This window comes from Chlamydotis macqueenii, chromosome 19 (genome assembly GCF_036417535.1).
Source record: "Chlamydotis macqueenii isolate bChlMac1 chromosome 19, bChlMac1.mat, whole genome shotgun sequence".
In the NCBI taxonomy this organism is placed as follows: Eukaryota; Metazoa; Chordata; class Aves; order Otidiformes; family Otididae; genus Chlamydotis; species Chlamydotis macqueenii.
The window spans coordinates 8355188-8373811 of record NC_141574.1 but is presented as its reverse complement, the minus strand read 5'-3'; the positions used below and the strand labels follow the sequence as shown (position 1 = coordinate 8373811).

At 44.5% G+C, this 18624-nt stretch overlaps 1 protein-coding gene across 2 annotated transcripts; it reads left to right on the top strand.

The window, feature by feature from the left end:
* The first annotated feature begins 1408 nt into the window (after nt 1-1408).
* Nucleotides 1409-14736, top strand: HSD3B7 (hydroxy-delta-5-steroid dehydrogenase, 3 beta- and steroid delta-isomerase 7). 2 transcript variants are annotated; one of them, XM_086763128.1, is made up of 7 exons: nt 1409-1593; nt 5108-5263; nt 8103-8211; nt 11415-11598; nt 12491-12653; nt 13684-14136; nt 14547-14736. In XM_086763128.1, the coding sequence occupies exons 1-6, from the start codon at nt 1446-1448 to the stop codon at nt 14121-14123; spliced, it is 1200 nt and encodes a 399-aa protein (XP_086619254.1). In that variant the 5' UTR covers nt 1409-1445; the 3' UTR covers nt 14124-14136; nt 14547-14736. The 2 variants fall into 2 exon arrangements, with proteins under 2 accessions (XP_086619254.1, XP_010117737.2); XM_010119435.2 differs by having other exon boundaries at nt 11499-11598; nt 14547-14735.
* The last annotated feature ends 3888 nt before the right edge of the window (nt 14737-18624 follow it).

The window sequence follows — 18624 nt, the reverse complement described above, 5'->3', positions numbered from 1 at the left end:
ACAATCTTGTTTTCTACATTCACGCAGTTGGCATTGCCTTCCACATTTCAGCCCATTGTACGTGGCCAGGGAAGGGCTACCAGGAGTACCCCCACCCCAACCAGCCTTTGTTACCCATGCCACCAACTGGGAACTGGGGATGGGGACAGCAGTGATCCTGGTAAGGGAACAAACTGATCATAAGCTTCCCACGCAGCACTGTGGCCAGGAAGGCAACTACTACACTGTGTGTATTAGAAACAGTAAGCAGGTAGATTATACTGCCCTGTTTACCGTTGCTACCTCTCTTAGGACAGTGTGTCTACAGTTCAGCAAAACCAGTGACGAGCTGCTTCAATGACGGATTGGAAAAAATTTTACTATGCCAGACTTAAGGAAATAGTTTACTTGGCATCAAAGGGAGACTGGTAGCTGATCAGGCCTGACTTAGTGATCGCTGAGGCTCTTCATGAGAGAAGCAGCTGCGCCAGAGGGCAGGTCTTCCTCCCTACAGCCCAGCCTTAGGACAGGATCAAGCACCCTTAGACAAAGCCAAGCCTATTTTTTTTTTTAATTTTAATCCAAGTGACAAACTGACTAGCACACATTCTTTATGTGTGGCCTAGCAAGGAAAAGGTGTATTAGCCACTGTCCACTCCTAACAATGATGGTAACGTATCATTTAACAATTTGCCAAAGGATGTGGTGGAGCATTTACTCCTAGACATTTTTCAAACTGAGAGAGGACTTTCTCCTCAATATATGAGAGAGAGAGAGAATGTACACAAATGTGTGTGTGTATATATATATAAAAAACACAACTCAAAGAAGATGTCATTCAGGAGAGCCATACTAGGTAGTAAAACTGGTAGAGTCAGTGATCATGAAGTTGCAGACGACCTGGCCCTGTCTGTGTGGTGCACGATACAGCCCAGCACTGGATGGATCTGCTGCTGCACACCATCTACACAAGATGGGACAAGATCTTTGTAGCTTCACAGTAAAAGACAGCTGCCCTGAGCACATCTCTAGGACACAGTGTGTTTGTGCAGCGCCCAGGGAGATCTAGGCTACAACAACTGACAACCTGGCCTGTGGGAAAGGGCTGTCCAGGACAGAAAACTTCCGCCATCAAAATCTGGCCTGAGACTGGCCATACAGGAGGGCAAGCTGAGATGCCCTGCTGATCATGGGCTACCACGGTAAAAGGGAACAGCTGAGTCACAGAGCCCAAAATGGGCCTGTACACAGCATTGCTATGTCTGTGGCAGCACTTGTGTGACTGTGCCAAAGAAAACCCAATTTATTTATAACTGGATGGAGTTAATGTTTAGCCAGTAACATTATATGACAGTTAAACTTTAGACTTAGTTCAGAAAATATACTGGCCGAGAGATTAACAGCACGCGATAGGATCTTGGCAGCAACCTTCTCTCTGCTCCTCAACCACAAAAACATCTTCAGAAATGGATAGAGACTGGGTTTACCTGGTGACAGGAGGATGTGGTTTCATTGGGGAGAAGATCGTAGAGCTCCTGTCTCAACAAGACTACATCAAAGAAGTCAGAGTTTTTGATTCAGTAGTAAGTGAAGAAGTAGAAAAATTCGCCACAGGTAAGAAAAGGGCATCAGCTTCTATTTGGCGGTCATAACCCTCCCTTTTAAGACAGCTGGTATCGTGCTGGAGATGCCACAGCTAGAGGCATGGGGTAGGAACCTGGATTAAACAGACTGCATGAAGAATAACTTCTAGCTCAGAAAGCTTTTTCAGCATAGGACTAAATCAAAGCAAAAAGAGCCATAGTGTGTAACCTCAGGAGATGTATCCCAAGGAGGATCTAAGTCCCTACTCAGGGATCAGTTCTACAGAGCAATGTGCACACCGAGTACCTGACGTGGGAACTCGGCTACCCGGTTGCTTCTGCTCAACCAGTCTGACTAACAGCAAAGGGACAAAAACTCTGGCTCCTGAACTGCTCCAACCAGTTACCGGTTCTGAGGAAAATAACCAAAAATCTCTGACAATAACAGAATCAAGCTCAGCATCTGCTGCAGATATTGTGAAATAAATTACTGAAATAATTGAGAGAAACCTAGAGTAGCCTTACTGTGCTACACATAAAAAAGGAAGAGGTGAGTCTCAGCAAACACGCTCAAAGATACTAAATTAATCCATTTGATCATATTCCGAGAGTGCCTTCTGATGTTTCACCAGGGTTGATTACAGTATCAACTGGTATGTTGGGCAAAACCCACCTGTTTTACTGGGTTTGAGAATACCCACGCAAAACAATGCAATGCAGTCTGTGTGGGTAGTGGTGGGCTGGGTCCCTCTCTCTCCAACTGCCCAAACCTTCTGCCTGCTTCCAATGAGAGGAAAAAATAATACAGGAGATACCACTAGAAAGGAGATGATACACTTAAAGCAAGTCAAGAGATTCCCAGGGAAATATCACTTTCAGAAACCTTCCCTAGGCAGATGAACTCACCAGACTGGTTTCCCCAGGCTTCAGGTAGCCAACTGCCTTAAAAGCACGTGTAACTGAAGAAAATAAAACTGTTTAAACCTTCAGGAGCTGCCCTAATCCCTGCTCCAGCAGAGGTCTGTGGCCTAACACCACAGCAAATCACAGGAAAATGAGGCAGAAGCAGCCCTGAGGGGCGATCCCAACCCCCGTCCCTCTGCCCCAAGGCAGAATCAGCTCAGCCACAACCTTCCCCACAGATGGTTTTTCATCCCGCTCCCAAGCCACCTCGGGCACCCAATTTCTGCACCGTCAGGCTGTTATTGTTGGTACAGTCTAATCTGCAATTTAAGACCTTGACTTCTCATCTAAGCTTGCAGGTAGAAGAGGTTAATACTGCTGTTTTTTACAACAATCTTCATCATTTGAAAACCACCACTCCCCTCCACTCTGTGCTGGTTTCTCCTTCAGGCTAAAATGGCTCTCATGCGCTCCCCTCTCCTCCACAGCTCCCAGTTCCTGTCTCTGTGGGCACTGGCGTTGCTCTCTTCTGGAAGAGTGGCACCAAGGCTCAGTCAGAGAGGATCCCAGTGCTGAGCAAAGCTGGTGGATGTATTTCTTCTGTCCTGCAAACTATTCTCCTGTTTGTACCTGTCAGTACAATTATGCCTTTTTCACAGCTGTAAGACCCTGCTGACAGGCAATAGCTCCTAAGCTGTCCTGGCCCAACTTAATTATTTCAGGAAGACTCACTGCATCTTCCCTATGAAGCCCAATATTGTCCCTATCAAATTTAATTTTTCCCCAGACTCTATTAGTTACATTCAGCCCGTACTCCTACCCTCCACCGTACTTTTGAGTCCCTCCCAGTCTGATGTTTTCTGCTGATTTAATGAACATATCTGCCAGATTCTTGAGGAAAACAATAAAAAAAGACTCAAATACAGCCATGAGCCTTGGCGAGCTGTGGGGCAGCCACCTACCACAGCTGGCAATTCCCTGGGAACTGTTATTCAGCCAGCTTTGTGCTCACTCTAACGTGGCTTCCCGAGACCATGTTTTTTTTACTGACTCCCTTATGAGAAAGACACAGAGCTTCCAAAGCTCTTCTAGAATCAAGCTAGATGCCATCAACCTGTTCCATAATATCCATACAGCCTGGTAACCTGTCATAAGAACAAAGGAGATTTATCTGACTTGATTTGTTCTTGACAAATCCACATCAGCTGCTTCTGTTCTCATTCCCACACAGGTGCTCACACACATGTTGTTTAAGTGTGTGTTCTTGAATTTCCTGCAGTTGAAATCAAGCTGTTCTGTGATTTCCTGGCTCTTCTTTATCTCCTTTCTAAGTACAAGGGTTTCATTTGCTCCACTGCAGTCTTCCAGTGCCTCCTCCAAAACTTCTCTGAAGCAGCTGCTAATGCAACAAAGCTGCAGTGACATCCATCACCTCTTTAGTGGCCTGGATCAAGCTCACCAGGCCGTATCAATTTGAAGATTTCTCCTAGCTGCCTTGTATGCTCCCTGGTTTTGGCTGAGCTCTCACCATTCTCTTGCTGGTCTTAATTGCGCCAGCTGCCTTACGAGAGGTGATGCAAAGGAGACTATTTAACCCTTCAACCTGACCAGTTACAGGCTTTCCCTCACCACTGAGGAGCAGCACAATCCCCCCACCATGAGGCTGCTGACCCCCTGCTCACCTTTCAGCAGGAGCATCCTCCTCTGCACGCTGCTCCTCCAGGCAAGTGTGTTACCTCTGCTACCTGAGCAATGCCTTCCTTCTTCTGCTCCATTCTTTCTGAATCAACTCTGTGCTTTAATATTAAATTAATTTAATATTAAAACTCCTGTGAGCTAGTCCACGAAATCTTGGTTATGCTAAGAAATCAGCTTGACCCTTTTGTAAAACTTCTGCCTCTTCCTGCATGCCATACTTCTTAGCAAATGCTCAGCCAGCTGACCTACTATCTTAGAATCCTAGAATCATAGAACTGTCTTAAAGCAAGAAAACTAGCAGTAGATGCCAACAGTAGCCATGTATGGAACAGCTATTCTGAGGGAGAAGGAGGGGGGAAAAGAAGATGGGAGAAAAAACCCTTCCTGAATGGCTCAAAGGCAGGAATTTCCTACGAAACTTTTTAACCTGTTACATTATTCTCCCTTCCCATCTATAGCATTTGCAATTTAAATAAAGATCTATGCAACGTCCCCTTGAACTCATCTGGTGCTATTCTCACTAAGCTCTAAAAATATTCTGTTTTAAGGAAATTGTCCAGCACAGCTTCACCCATTCGCCCATACTGGAGCAAGTCCTGCAACCAGCCGCAGCTCTGGGCAGCAGTCTCCCACTCTTACTCAGTGCTGTCCTTGGATGCACACTAGAGATGTGCAGTGTCAGACATGGTTATTCTAACCCACAGCTGATGCAAACCGGCAAAGTGCTGTGCTGAATTAAACCAGATACACATCTGGCTTCTTGGGGTTCAGACACAGGGCTGATTTTCCCCTGGTGTGATATATTCAAATGGCACAGTCGTTCCTCAGCCTTGCAGAGAAGAAAGCTCTCCAAACAGGAGCCTCATTCTGCAAGAAGGTGGAGATGCTGATTTGTACTTTTCCCCCCCCCCCCCCGCATCTATAGTTATATTATTTTTCTGCAGCTACCACTCATGTGACAGTGATGAAAGGAGACATCCGAGACTACAATTTGCTCCTTGCTGCCATGCGGGGAGTTCACGTGGTCATTCACACAGCGGCTATTGTGGACTACAGAAACACTGTGCCCTTCTGCGAAATGAGAGCTGTCAACGTCGGGGGTAAGCTCCTTAAAACAAGCAATACAATACCGCCTTAAACTCACATGCCTTGGCATGGTCATAGGAGATGCTACGGGAAGTGTACCCTCTCTGATTTAGTGCTCCCTTGTCCCCTGGATTTCATGTGTCCCACTCTGCTATGAGAAGAGAAAGGTGCCTGGGACCTTTCCCTTCAGAAAGCCAACTCTGGACCCAGTTATTATATTGATTCCAGTCCAGGGAATGATGTTCAGTATAGTACTGAGGTGATTCAGAACATGCCCATAGTGGTAAGAAACTGGTTAGTATGTGACAAGGACAGCAATGAAAAGTTAACTCCTATCCTAGATAGCTTGTAGCTTTCCCAGGGATCTTCAGGGAGAAAAATCTACACTATGTACCCGTGCAAGACTATACCCCTTGCACCGCATCCAGGCTGTTACGGGAGTGATGGCATTTTAATTATAGTCAGAGTTCACAACTATTACACGTCTACAAGCCACACATAACTGAGAGCTCCACAACATTTTCTTCCTACCGTGAAGAGCCGATTTCTTGTTAGGTGCAAGATCTCCTTAAAGAAAATTTGCTCATAAATCTATGAAATAAGCAGAGGCTATAAAAAGTAATGAAATCCCTATTACAGCAGCAATTCCAATGGCACCTCAGGCTGTTAGCTACTAAAATAGTTGTTAACCACAAGGAAGGAATTTTTTATATATATATATTTTAATATATATCTCTCTCTCTCAAACTCAATTACTGCTTAGGGCTTCTCCTATTTGCTGATATATTCAAGGGCAACATTTAAATTCCATCCTCCTTTTCATTGCTGCAGTTGTTTTCAAAACCAGATGCTTTTAAGAGCCTGTATTGTGCGTGTGTACAGGGAATATTCAGAGCCTGAGGGTTCCCTCTGCCTTTCAATGGCTTTGTGAGATCTCTCCCTTCATTGTCCGCTTGCTATGAGCGAGGTACTTCAGCACAGTGAGGTTTTTATAGATAGCAGTGAATGCTGGGCAACTCCCCTGTTCAGCACACCAAACCTCTTGCAGAAGTTTGCGACGCCCCCAGACCAGCACACAGACAAAGTTTTTTCCAGTGTGACCGGTGACCGAGTCCCTCTTTGAGGAGCACAGTTTGAGATGTCTTAACAGAAGCCTTGTTTTCAGAGACAAACCGCTCTGCGTTTCTGCCTCCCCTCGGACAGCTTCATGCAGACCTCCCTGAAACGAAGCTGCTGTCCTCACTAGGGCTTCTCAAAGTCTTGACTTGAGAGATGAGTCTAAATCTTTCTATTAAAATCATAGCAGGTAAAAGAATAAAAATGAACTGTATTTGATATCTCCTGTAGACTTCATGGAACAATAATATAGGGTCAGGACAGGTAAACTACATAATCCTCCAGCTGGCTCCTCTGTGTAACTCAGGCCACAGAAATTCATCCAATTACTGCCTTAAGCCCAACAATTTGTGGCTAAATTGGACTACGCCTTTTCAAAAGACTTTTTGCCTGGAATTAAGGACTGCAAGTTAATGGGCTATCTATCATGTCTTTCAGCAAGCCATAACAATGCTGAAGAGTATTAGTGTGGCCATGGTTAATTACCATTTCTGGCAAAAATTTAAATCAATCCTTTGCTTTGATTCTCCTCTGTCAACTGCTGCCTGCTGAATCCTGTTACAGTCTTGCTGACTAGATTGAAGAGCCCTCTTCTCCAAGAATTATTTTTTCCATGTAGTCACTTAAAGACCTTTTAATCTGCTTTTTGTTAAGCTGAATGGATTTTTAACTCAGCTGTTTCCAGTGATGTTCCTCAACAAGGCTTCCCAGGTAACTTTACATATTGTGATAGGCTCATGGAGAAGTAAATGGATTCTTTTCCATCAGGTCTTCATATTGATTCATGCCCTCTGAAATTATCCTAAGCCCAGAATTTCCTTGATAATTTCAGATTATGCCCTTTACAACAAAGAGAACAGAGAAATCACAAGCCCTCCCACACAAGATCCGCAGCAAAGCTCAAGGGCAGAGCCTGATTAGTCAGGTATAAATAGTATGGAGATTTCTGGAATCCAACCCTGTGAGTGACTTCAAGATCTGCCTTATCAGATTTGAAGGCCCTCAGTATGCAACCACGGTTATGCTGTTGTCACTGTGGTTCTCATAGAATCAACTTAAATTAAAATCACACTGAATGTAAAAACCACCCCTGGAAGGTTCATAAAGCATCTAACTCACCCCCTCTCCCAAACCAACCAAACAAAACCCACACGTTCAGCCAGAAGAACCTTTCTTAAACCAAACCCATGCTTCAGATTCATCTGGATTTCACGTGGACTTGCAAGCTGCCCCCACTACTTCGTTTAAAATTCTCCAGCTAGCAAGGGTCTGTCGCAATGAGTTTCACCCTACAGCCATCCTGCAGAACTTCTGTAGAGCAATATATGTAACTAAAACACCAATCCTTTTGCCAGAAGGCTGCAATTTGCCATTTGACAGTCTGCCCATGAATCAAAAACGATGGAAAGCACGGAGTTTTGCTCTGCCAAACTGTCAGCTTCCTTTTTGTTAGCAGCTTTTACGTCCAAGTCAAGTCAGTTGTCAATAGCCGTAGAGGTTAAGCCACATCATAGCTATCGATGTAACTGCAGCTCTCGTGTTATAAACCATCCATGCCTGCGCAAACGTGTCTGAAGAACTGCAGCCTTGACCTGTGCCTCTACATCTTTTCAGCCATAAAAAAAAAAGATGGCTCTGTTCCAAGTCAGAGTCCCAAGCCTGGAAATCTCTTTTGATTTGCACGAGAGGAATCAAGACAAGCTGGTTAATGTTTGTCCTTCCCAACCTGCCCCACAGGTACTGAAAATGTGTTAAGGGCCTGCTGTGTCCTGAACATCCCGTACGTTGTCCACACCAGCTCCATTGCTGCAGTGGGACCCAATACATTGCATGAGCCCCTGTTCGGGTAAGGCTAAGCCAATCTTCTCCATCGCTCTGGGTTCTGGTTAAACAGCAATGAAACTGCAGCTAGGTAGAGATTTTTGCTGTGGCTACGAGGGAGAAGATATGCATTACCCTCCCTGTCTAATCCTCATCTCTTTCTTGAAAATCCCTCTTTGCTGCTCTCCCCTGAGTCAATCCAAAGGGCAGGTGATGCTCTCTGTTACCAACCCACTCCACCTCCTCTTTCCAGCTCCACAGTGAATTGCTAGCAAGCCTGTACCCAGCTCCTATTACCAAACATGGTCAAATGTATACAGAACATTTTGGGACTGTCTCAGAAGAAAGTTTGTTGGTCACATCGTCTTAGGGGACAGATTTGGTGTGAAGTTGCCCTACAGTATTCATGTGTAGTCATGCTCTCTGTGTCCTGGATGTGACCTGCAAATCACTCTTCTATCCCTCAATATCCTTTTTCCTGGTAATATGCTTATGAGGGCTAACTCCTGGACTTCACACTTTTGGGCACTATGCTCAACCCATCTCTTCTGCACGTGGCTCCTATGAGACTGACCCACAGACCCAGAAGAAGCAGCAGAGCTTTAGAAAACCTCCTGCAGCAAAGGTGGGATGTGGACCAATAGAAAGACAGGGGTGAAAATTGTGATTTGGAGGGGTTTTTGAAGATCTTTGACTTTCACAATCATCTGACACTCCTGCTCAGGACTCAGCACCTGGACATCTTTTGTATTCATGGGGCAACCATACTTGCACCTTGAGAACTGGGCTGATATTTCTGAAGACCAGGAGCTGAAGTTTCAGGTTAAAATTGAACTGAAGCAGAGACAGCTGCAGTCCGACGCGTACCACTGAAGGCTCCTTGCTGATTTCAAGCGTGGCTGTAGCCATGCAGACTGCTCAAACCATGGAAACTTGTGTGCAAGGGGAACTGTCTCAAAGTCAAGTTTTGTCTCTACCGGCAGCCAGTCCAGACACGGCTGGCTCTAGAACTCTGAGCCCAGCTAGAAAAGGTTGCTTAAGACGTAACTTAAAATGACCTACTAGCTTAAATTTCATACTCACAAGTAAGGCATAACCCAGTTGTTCTGAAAAGTGTTTAAGCACCCAAATCTGTAGAATAAATGTCTGGCTTATGAAAAAAAAAAATCCATGAGAGCAACAAACCTCAATCCACTTAGGACCATGAGCACTAGAGGCTCTGTGTCACTGAAAAGCTATGGAATTTGGTCATTAGCATAGCTAAATTGTTTCTAAAAATGAATGTAGATACAGTCACATCCTTGTTAGTATTTTAGTCCTGTGACTTAAGAGATATATGTGAACAGATGTCTTGAAAAATCTACCCCAAATCTTGCCTGAGAGGAGAGTCCTTTGGCTTGTAACAATGGCACCAATGCGTGCAAGCAAAAACCCATCCAGGCTGATGATCATAGAGCTACACATGAACATCCTCTACCCACCATCTCCCAGTCCTTCCCCACCACAAATGTAAATAAAACCATCATCTAAAGCCTTTAACTCATTTTGCAGAGCACACTCAGGTTCTTCCATGATGTTGGGAGAAAGCCTGAGAGTGGTCCGCGTTCTCCAATGATTTTGATTTTAAACTAAAGCAATTACAGAACACAAAATGAGAGAAGGGTCAGAGCCCCAGTAAAAACTTGTCTCAATAGGGAGCCCAGAGAAGACTGAAGACAATGTAATACAGCTCCATTTCCCACATTGAAAGCACAGGTGATGCAGCTTCCCCTTCCTCCTCTTCTCATCTCCCCTGTCCCCACCCAATCTGTTCTGCTCTTCTCCCTCACGATCCATGATCCTGCCTGCCTGCCTTCCTTTTTCTTTGTCCCCCTTTTCCATCATTCCTTGTGTAATTTTATTTAACTTCCTTTTATGTGCTTGGGAATTGACACAGACAAAGCATGATTTGTCTCTGGACAGGGTGATGGGTGCAGGGATAATGCTCACACCTCAGCATCCGACAATAATAGAAAATGCCTCTGTCAGTCTCAATCCCTCTGAGACAGCCACCGCTGAGATACCTTCTGACAATGCTGCTCTGGTCTTATTAGCGTTCGGTTATCTGTGATCGTTTTGAAAAGCAAGAGCATTATGCTGAGCTCTTTGTTACCACCGAGCTTCAAAAGGGGTGGGGGAAGGCAAACGCGAGCAGAGCTGTGCAGCCCAGGAACAGCAGGCAGGTTTGCCTCTTTGTGAAGCCGCTGCTTTTTTAAAAGCTTTCCAAGGCAAAAAAAATAAATTTGGATTAAAAAAAGAAAGCAATTAAAACTAGAACTTCTAGATAACCCACCCTAATTGTCTTGAGCCTCTCTGGGGCTTGCAACAAACCATGCACAATCAATCTTTTGTCTTGCTTGTTTTCTGGTGTGTCTCTTGCTCATCACCCGTAAACACAAGGAAGGGAGGAGGGTTTTGTGATAAAAGCCCAGGGTGTGCGAGGAGGCTGTGTTTCTGATGCTCCTCATTTATTTCTGTTGCTGTACACAAGAAGGCCCTCATCTCAGCTGGGATATCTGACACACGCGATACCAGACTGCCAAGCAGGCAAGGGAAAGGCAGCAGCATTATCCACATCTTACACGCGGAGAGCTGAGCGTAGAAAAGAGCAAGGAACTCGCCCAAGGTCAAACACAGAGCCCGAGTCAAAGCTTGCTCTCCCGAGGGCCAGCGTTTGACAAAAAGACCTCTCCTGCAGATTTGCATCATGAACTCGTCCCAGATCACTTAACCCTTCCAAGAGGTGCATCTAAGCCCCAGCTGCAAAAGGAGCATGACGGGGTACCCCATGTCTGGCAGTCTGGTGTTTGCCCAGGGTGAATTTCACTAGTAGAGCAAAATACAGAGTAAATTAATGAAAAAATGTGAAGAAAGCCTCCTGCAGCACCCAGAGGGCGAGAGTGCCTATCCTTACTAGTCATGGCAGCAGGGGAACAAGCAGACACATGGTTTTCATGGTCCTTCCCTAAAAAACCTTCAAACCAGGTTTTTTCACTCATCAGCTCCTCCAGAGCCCACTGAACCTGCTTAATCGAGTCCTGCAATGCACTAATGTTGATCTAAGACCACTGCGACAAAACACCAGCGGGCTGGTGGGGAACAGAGCTGCTTTCTTGGTTCTCCTGGGAATTATTTCAGGGCCTGTGAGGCCAGTTACGTGTGAGATCCCATGGGCTTTCCTCCTTGCAGTAGAGTAAATCACACTGCAACAAACATCTCCAAGCCCCGTGCTCTGCTCCATGGTCACTCACCGTCTCTCGCAATCTATTTCAGAGGAAATGAGGACACCAAATACAGTGGGGAAATAGAGCTGCCTTACGGGAAGACAAAGGCCATGGCAGAAAAACTTGTATTTGAAGCCAACGGAAAAAAGGTACAGAAGTCAATGGTAGCACCCCTGGTAGCGCAGCACAGGATGGGTGGAAGAAGAGAACTGGTCAGAAGGCCCCACAACTCAGATATAAGTGTGTATCCAACTGCTGCCTTGACGCATAAACCAGACTGCCCTAAGCTTCCCAAAGGCTGATACTCCCAGGTTACCTGGAAGCTGCCAAATTCTCACATGACCCAAGGGTGCTGCCCTTTGAGCCTGTGCTTTAACCCCACCCGAAGGAGAGTGGACTTTGGAAAGAGCTGTGTTAAGTTAGGGCCTAAGAAACCAGATTCACCTCGTTCACACTGCATAAAGGTGTACGTTTCAGACATACCTGAGTGATTTAAGAATCAAAAATACTACTGTACCCAGAGTCAGCCACCTACTCAAGTTAGCTAGCTAGCCAGTACAGTCAGCAGACAGCTGAGTTCTTCTAGAGGATGAAGCAAAATGTAAAAATAAGACCTTCATCCTAAGCCACTGCCTAGAGCATCCCTCTCTCCTGGTCACAGTTTGAGGCCAGCCAGCTTAGCTGGCTCCCTCTGGTACCAATTCTGGTTATTGCAAATACTTGTTTATACATCATAACTGCAACTGCACAAGGGGTTAATGCCTCTAGCACCCTCCATCCTACATCTCTCAGTGAGAACCACATAGGTGCAAGATGTGCTATGAAAAAAAAAAACAAACCAACCCAAAAAAACCTGGGCACCTCTTTGCATTTTTAGGGGCCCACCCAGGGCAGCCCTAGCTGTCTAGATCACCTCTGCAAAGGTTGACTCCTCCAGCCTAATCTTTCCAGGTTTTGGTTTTATCTGGCCAACCTAACATCACTGCAGAAGAGTTAATCTCGGAATCCATCACTCACTAACATCCCTCCCTCATTTTACAGATGAGCAACGGCGGTAAACTCACAACCTGCATCATCCGTGCAAACACAGTGTACGGGGAGAAAGCAACGTTTCTTCAGGAGTTGTATTTGCTTGCCAAAGCCAGCAACAGTGTGATGAACTACCTAGAGCCTGAAAGCACAGAGCGTAATTACACATACGTGGGTGAGTGAGTGACGGGTCTCTTCGCACGCGGTGCTACCAGGCTCTTTTAGTCACAGGGGGTTTTACATGTCAGCTTAGCTATCATCCTCCAGGACAGGGAGATGAGTATGGTGAATGAGTACAACTATTTTTACAACCACAAAACTTAGACTAGCTAAAAGAATTTTTAAAGCAGTTGTTTACATTCTACTGTTTTTCCTGGGAAGGGTTTTCTTTTTTTTCTTCCCCTCAACATAGGGAAAATGTTGTTTAGAAAAATGAAAAGAAAAAAAAAAGTCATCAGAAAACAGGATAGAGATCTAATCTTTCTTTTTTTTTAGCTAAACATTTCCAGGGATATATGGGGGGAGAGAGAGAAACTCGGACAATATTTTTAAAACGTTTTTGGTTTGAAAAGACACTTAATTTCTTCTCCATTAGAAGAAATTAAACTGATGCTACTTGTACAATTCCTTGCAAAAGAGGCTGTGCTACATAACTGATTGTAGCAAACACAAGGAACTACTTACAAAACCTATAGAAAGAGTTTGTTGTGGTGTGGAATGCATTTCAGGGGAGTCTAACTCACCATTAAATCACACAGGGTTTTAGTTATTTCTGAGCAGCACACTTATATGTCTTTTTCCAAAAGTGCAGATAACAGTAGTTTGAAAATGCTGTTAGGGAAGAATCAGGCCTAGATAAATCAAGTGACTTCTTCAAAGGCTTACAGCAGAGCCAGGAATAAAACCCTCCAGCACTGCCTCCCATTCATCCTGCTCTCGCTACAAAACACTGCCCTTTCGCTTCACATGAACCAGTATCACAAGGCACATTAATTGTCCAGCTCAAAGGGGAGACCAAAGGTTTAAAGGATCTTGGAGGTCCGGATTAACTACTCAGTCTCTCTCAGTACAGCTGAGTAACACGATGAGTGCTTTCTCTACTTCACAGTGCTGAAGCCAGCAGATCCAATGCACTCATTTGACAGTAAATAGGAAAATTTACCTCCTCCTGCATACATGTTTCTCTCCCCCTCTTGTTTCTCCAGGGAACGTTGCATGGATGCATGTTCTTGCAGCAAGGAACTTGCAGCTGAAACCAGGCTTACTGGCAGGACAAGTGTATTATTGCTATGATGACACTCCAACAAGACAAGCTTTTCTGATCAGGCATCAGCTGTTGTCCTCTGCGGACCCCTCAGTCAGACTAGGCTCACACATCCCTTACTGGAAGATGTGGTTGATGATTCAATTGCACAGGATAATCAAGGTCCTCCTGTATCCTTTCTGGAAGCCACAGCCTTTCCTAAACTTCCCTATACTGAACACGATAGTCACCACCTTCTTCTATGAGACAGATAAAGCCTCCAGGCATTTTGGGTACAAACCCCTCTTCAGCTGGAAAGAGAGCAAGCACAGAACTGCACAGTGGTTGAAGGCAGCTGCAGGGAACCTGGGACCTCTCCAGCTTCACGAAAAGGAGAAATAAGCAGATGTCTGGGGTAAGGAGAGAGGTTATCACACCAGCAAGTTTCATCTGAACTTCACAACATGCACAGATCTTTGGCAGGAGATTTGCAAACACAGAAATCTTGGTATAGAGACAGAGAAGGAGCAAAACTCTGGGGCTGCAAGCATATTCCCTTGCCGTGCCAACAACTCTGCTATCCTAAGTGTCACATGAAACACCAGGGTGCATTTGAAAGCATCCTCTTGCAGGTCCATGCACAGAGACGCAGGGCTTGCTGGCCTCACACCCTCCCACGGGGCCACCACTGCATGGGGTCACACATGGGAACGAGAGAGATGGGTTCAGGCGATAGACAGTGCGCAGAAAAGATCTTTTTTGACAAAATTAGTTAAGCAGTTTTGTTCCACAGCCTGACAAGCCTCCATCTCTTTACATACTCAGGAAACAGACCTCTCCCGTGCCACGGCCTCAAGCAGCTGGTGGGATGGCTGTACCTGGCTCACACACCCAAGAGGTCTTCAGTGATAATTTTGGGGAAGACAAGGAAAACCCAGCAAGTTCGTGCTCTGTTTTAGGGTTTAATAAAAAGAAAAAAATAATTCTCTTCTCCAGGGCTACCTTTTTCAAGATGCTTCCTGTAATTCTTACCATGTGGAATATTTTATCTGTTTTGAAATATTATCCCTATAAAAAGAAACTTCCAAGCTCTTTATGCTAACAACGTGTAGGCTGGCTGGCTCTCCAATCACATGGATGGATAACTGAAGTCTACAATCTTAGAGGTGGGATTCGTACGGTTTGTAACTCAAAATCTCTTACCTCACAGCACTCTAGCAGCAAAGCAAAATACATTAAAGCCCACGTTCAGCTGCCGCCCTGGCAGACAGCAACTTCAGCGCAGGCTCAGGGGCTGCTTTTACGCTAAATAATGTCTGAACTTCATGAGGAAGAGGTCATTTCAACTCATTCCATGGCACTGGAGCTATAGTTTGTATCAGTTTATCAGCTTCTGTCTTTTTAAGACGTACAGAGAGACTGGTACACCTATAGTCAGCAACAACAGAGATTTCAAGTTTTCACTTGAGCTTGGAGGAGTGTGATGTTTTTACAATACTAGTTCAAATCTAAAATGAATTCTGTCGGTATCACACCTCTATGTTCCACGAATATGTAACCATCTCTTGAGTTTTCCTGCAGTTAACATGTACACATGCACAAAGCTTATTTTAATTACAAGTGCCCTAATCCTCCTGGAAAAAGCGAGTTTCAGCACGGCATCCTTGACAGAAATGATCAAAATTCACTTCTTGTTAGTCACAGTAATTACCCAGGAAAGAAAGCGAAGCAATACATTGTGAGTGGCCAAGTTAACTTCACCGAAATTCACACTCACAAGAGAATTCTTTGCAAAATGAGCTTACAAATCAAAAATCATTTGCTGTGGTAATTCATTAATAATTTCATATAACAAATAAATTTGGGGAAAACTATCGCAGAGAATTTGGGAATATGAAGTGTCTAAGTTATCCGTTCCCTACTTTTTTTCTCCTACCTTTTGTGCTGGGAGGTTTTTAAGAAAGGGAGTAATAAGATTGCTGGGTTTTCTATTTCACTAAAAATTCTCTTTGCAGTTTTTTGTCATTATTCAAATGGTACATGGCAGCTTGCTAAGAATTTACAAAGAAACACACACGCAACTTCTCATGCACGTTGATAGAGTATAACAACGTTGACCTCAACAGGTTTTAATGCTGCGAAACCTTGGTTTTCTCTTGCCAAAAAAAAAGAGCCACTGGGTGGAGCTGCAAGTCTGTGAGACAGGTACCCTCTCCTCACGAGTTCAAGTGCTGCAACCACTTCTGGTTTAGCTGATTCTTTAAAATATTGGAAGACCTGCTGATGGATGGTGGATGGGGTGGGGGTGTCTGACCGTCCAGGTTTGTTCTCAGTCTGTGGCGTCTGGATTTTTGGCCTTCCCTTGGCTGGCTGGATGCGGTCATCATTTTATCTTCACGTAGTCATGTATTCAAAGAGACCGAGGAAATTATTTTTCCACACAGAACTCATTAGAAAAGAGTAAGTTTGCTTTCTATTTTTAAAAATAGAAATAAATATGGCACTCTGATATTTGAGAAATCTTGCCTATGTAGACGAGCTGATGCTTTCAGTCCCATTTGGAGCCCTTGGTATATTCCTTGGGGGGATTTGGAGCTGCTGAAGGTATCAGATGGGACCGCTGTCAAGGCCCAATCCTATCCCAGAGATCAAGGCTTTTTAGGCTTGCCTGCTTTCAGAAACCTTGCTGGGAACCTCATCATGCTTTTGTTCCTGTCCTGCTCATCATCACCTATGATTCTGATGCTTATCAAGAGGCAGATGACATGCAGGATAAGGAGCAGGGATTTTTGAAGCTAGTTAGGTGCAGGATTTTTCAAGAGTATCTGAATTAGTTGGCTGCTTAGCTTTTTATATGCCTACCCACCTCCAAAAGCAAGTAGAGGATTCCCTTTCCCTGCTCATGGTAGAAGTCGGGGGAAAAGTCAGACAGCAAAGCCTCTGTGTTGTTTTCCAAAAAGATGAGTAAGCTTCCTTTGGCTGCCCTGCATTTTGGCTCCTCCGAGCTAATGCTGCTGCAGACTTCCTGTTAGATCCCTGATTTTATCAGATTATAACTTGTTTTCTCCTGGCAATGCTTTAATTCTTTCTACTGCACTGGGTTGTCATTGGCTTTTCTTTTCAGGGTCTCAGCCCTATTATGTAACAGCATCAGAAAAAAAAAAAAGAAAAAATATTTTAGATCTGTTTCTACTTCTGGAGAGGAGCCTTTGTGCACAATTACTCATCCAAGAGATTCAGCAGGTATAACTGCTTCCCCCAGGGGCTCCATTATATAATTGGATTTCAGCCATACAAATTAAATCCTATCTTACCCCTTAGTTAAGCCAGGCAGTAAGTATTTAATGCTAATATCCCTGACAACTACTGCAGGGAGAAGCAGAGATGAAGCACAGAGGAGACAGATGCATGCCTTCTCTACCAGAGGAGCAGGGAGGATGAGGAAGGAATGCACTGACAGAAAGACACCTGCTATATTTTAAAAATGGATAAACTTCACCAGCACAAGCCACGGCCTCAGTCGGAGCTGTCGTCTGAGCTGGAGCGTGGTTCTCCCTTCGTTTTCCACCATCCCGTTCCCGTGTGTGCATTGAGCATCCACTCCCCAACGCACGCACACTTCAAAGAGCCACATGCCTAACCCTGTTTAAGTTTCTGTGGAAGTCTCTGTTCTTGTGCAATGTCTGAAGGAAGCAAGTTTAGTAATATTAAAACTCAAGCCAAACACACAACCAAGCAAAGAATCCCGAAATTTGAAAGAAAATCTGAACCGAGTTACTCATTCATCTGCATTTTCTGTCGCGTTCTGTCTTCTCCCAGCGTGTTTCTGTTAGACAAAGCCCTCTGGGCAGAGACCATCTCTTTTGGTGTCTGGTACATCAGTCACATAGTTAGTACATAGTAATAAAGGAAAACAGATTCATGGTAGGAGTTAAACCAGTCGGTCTGGTACTGTAATTGGAACATAATCTCATATTGACAGTATTTAACACAGGATGCGCAGGGAACAGATGGCAGCGCGCCAGGTCTCAATCATTCTGCAAATATTGGAAAGATATTTTCCAAGTCCAGCTCCTGAACCTGATCTCCGACGCTGGAAGCTCTGTTTCCCCAGATGGGCCTAGATCCATCACCGGTCCTGATTAAGGGCCAACACACCCATGTGCTCTGAGTTTGCAGACAACCTGGCTAGTAGTGTTTCTGTTGCTGTCTTACAAACGCTTAAAGAGAGATTTGAAAAAGCACCAAGGTCAAAAGTCTCTGACGTCCATTGGTACGGGTGCTCCCGAACCTCTTGATGCACACGAGAGCCTTTCCCTCACAGACAGATTTTGCTTGTGACACAAGACATGAACCCACGGGTCCTTTCAGGGTCAGGGAGACCCACCAGCATATCGGTCTGCTGCTGCCTTCATCTCTAAAGTCTTCAGTCGTACAACCCTGCTGAGTTGGCAGGGCATCCTGGAAAGATAGAGTTGTTCCTTTCTCTAAGGCTAAAACCCGGAGCTAAAGTAGGAAAGGAGAGGAAGGACACTTACATCTAAGATGCATCTTATGGTATGGATGGAGACGGTGTAAGTGCAGACACAAACTCAGCTTTCCAAAGGTACGGGAGAAGTACACCATGCTTCTTATATCTGCTACAGGAAGTTTAAATTGATTTTTCTCTATTTCAGCAATTAATTCCCATTAATCAACTTACTGTACAATGCTGCTCTATAATTCACAAGTTTTATGTATTATATGAATAAAATTGCACATATATTTTTATGTGATTTTCATTTAATTGAATTCCAAGGAGATTTATCTGCTGGGTTATTAATAAATCTTAATAAGGCCTATAACACTCAATTGATATTTAATTAACCTGCAATAACTGCCTTGTAAAATGTAAATTAAATGC

Coding starts and splice junctions, on each gene's coding strand:
- HSD3B7 (XM_086763128.1), top strand. CDS start 1,446: ATGGATAGAGACTGGGTTTACCTGGTGACAGGAGGATGTGGTTTCATT. Junction 1,594..5,107: donor AGTAGAAAAATTCGCCACAG/GTAAGAAAAGGG, acceptor ATTTTTCTGCAG/CTACCACTCATGTGACAGTG. Junction 12,654..13,683: donor GCGTAATTACACATACGTGG/GTGAGTGAGTGA, acceptor TTGTTTCTCCAG/GGAACGTTGCATGGATGCAT.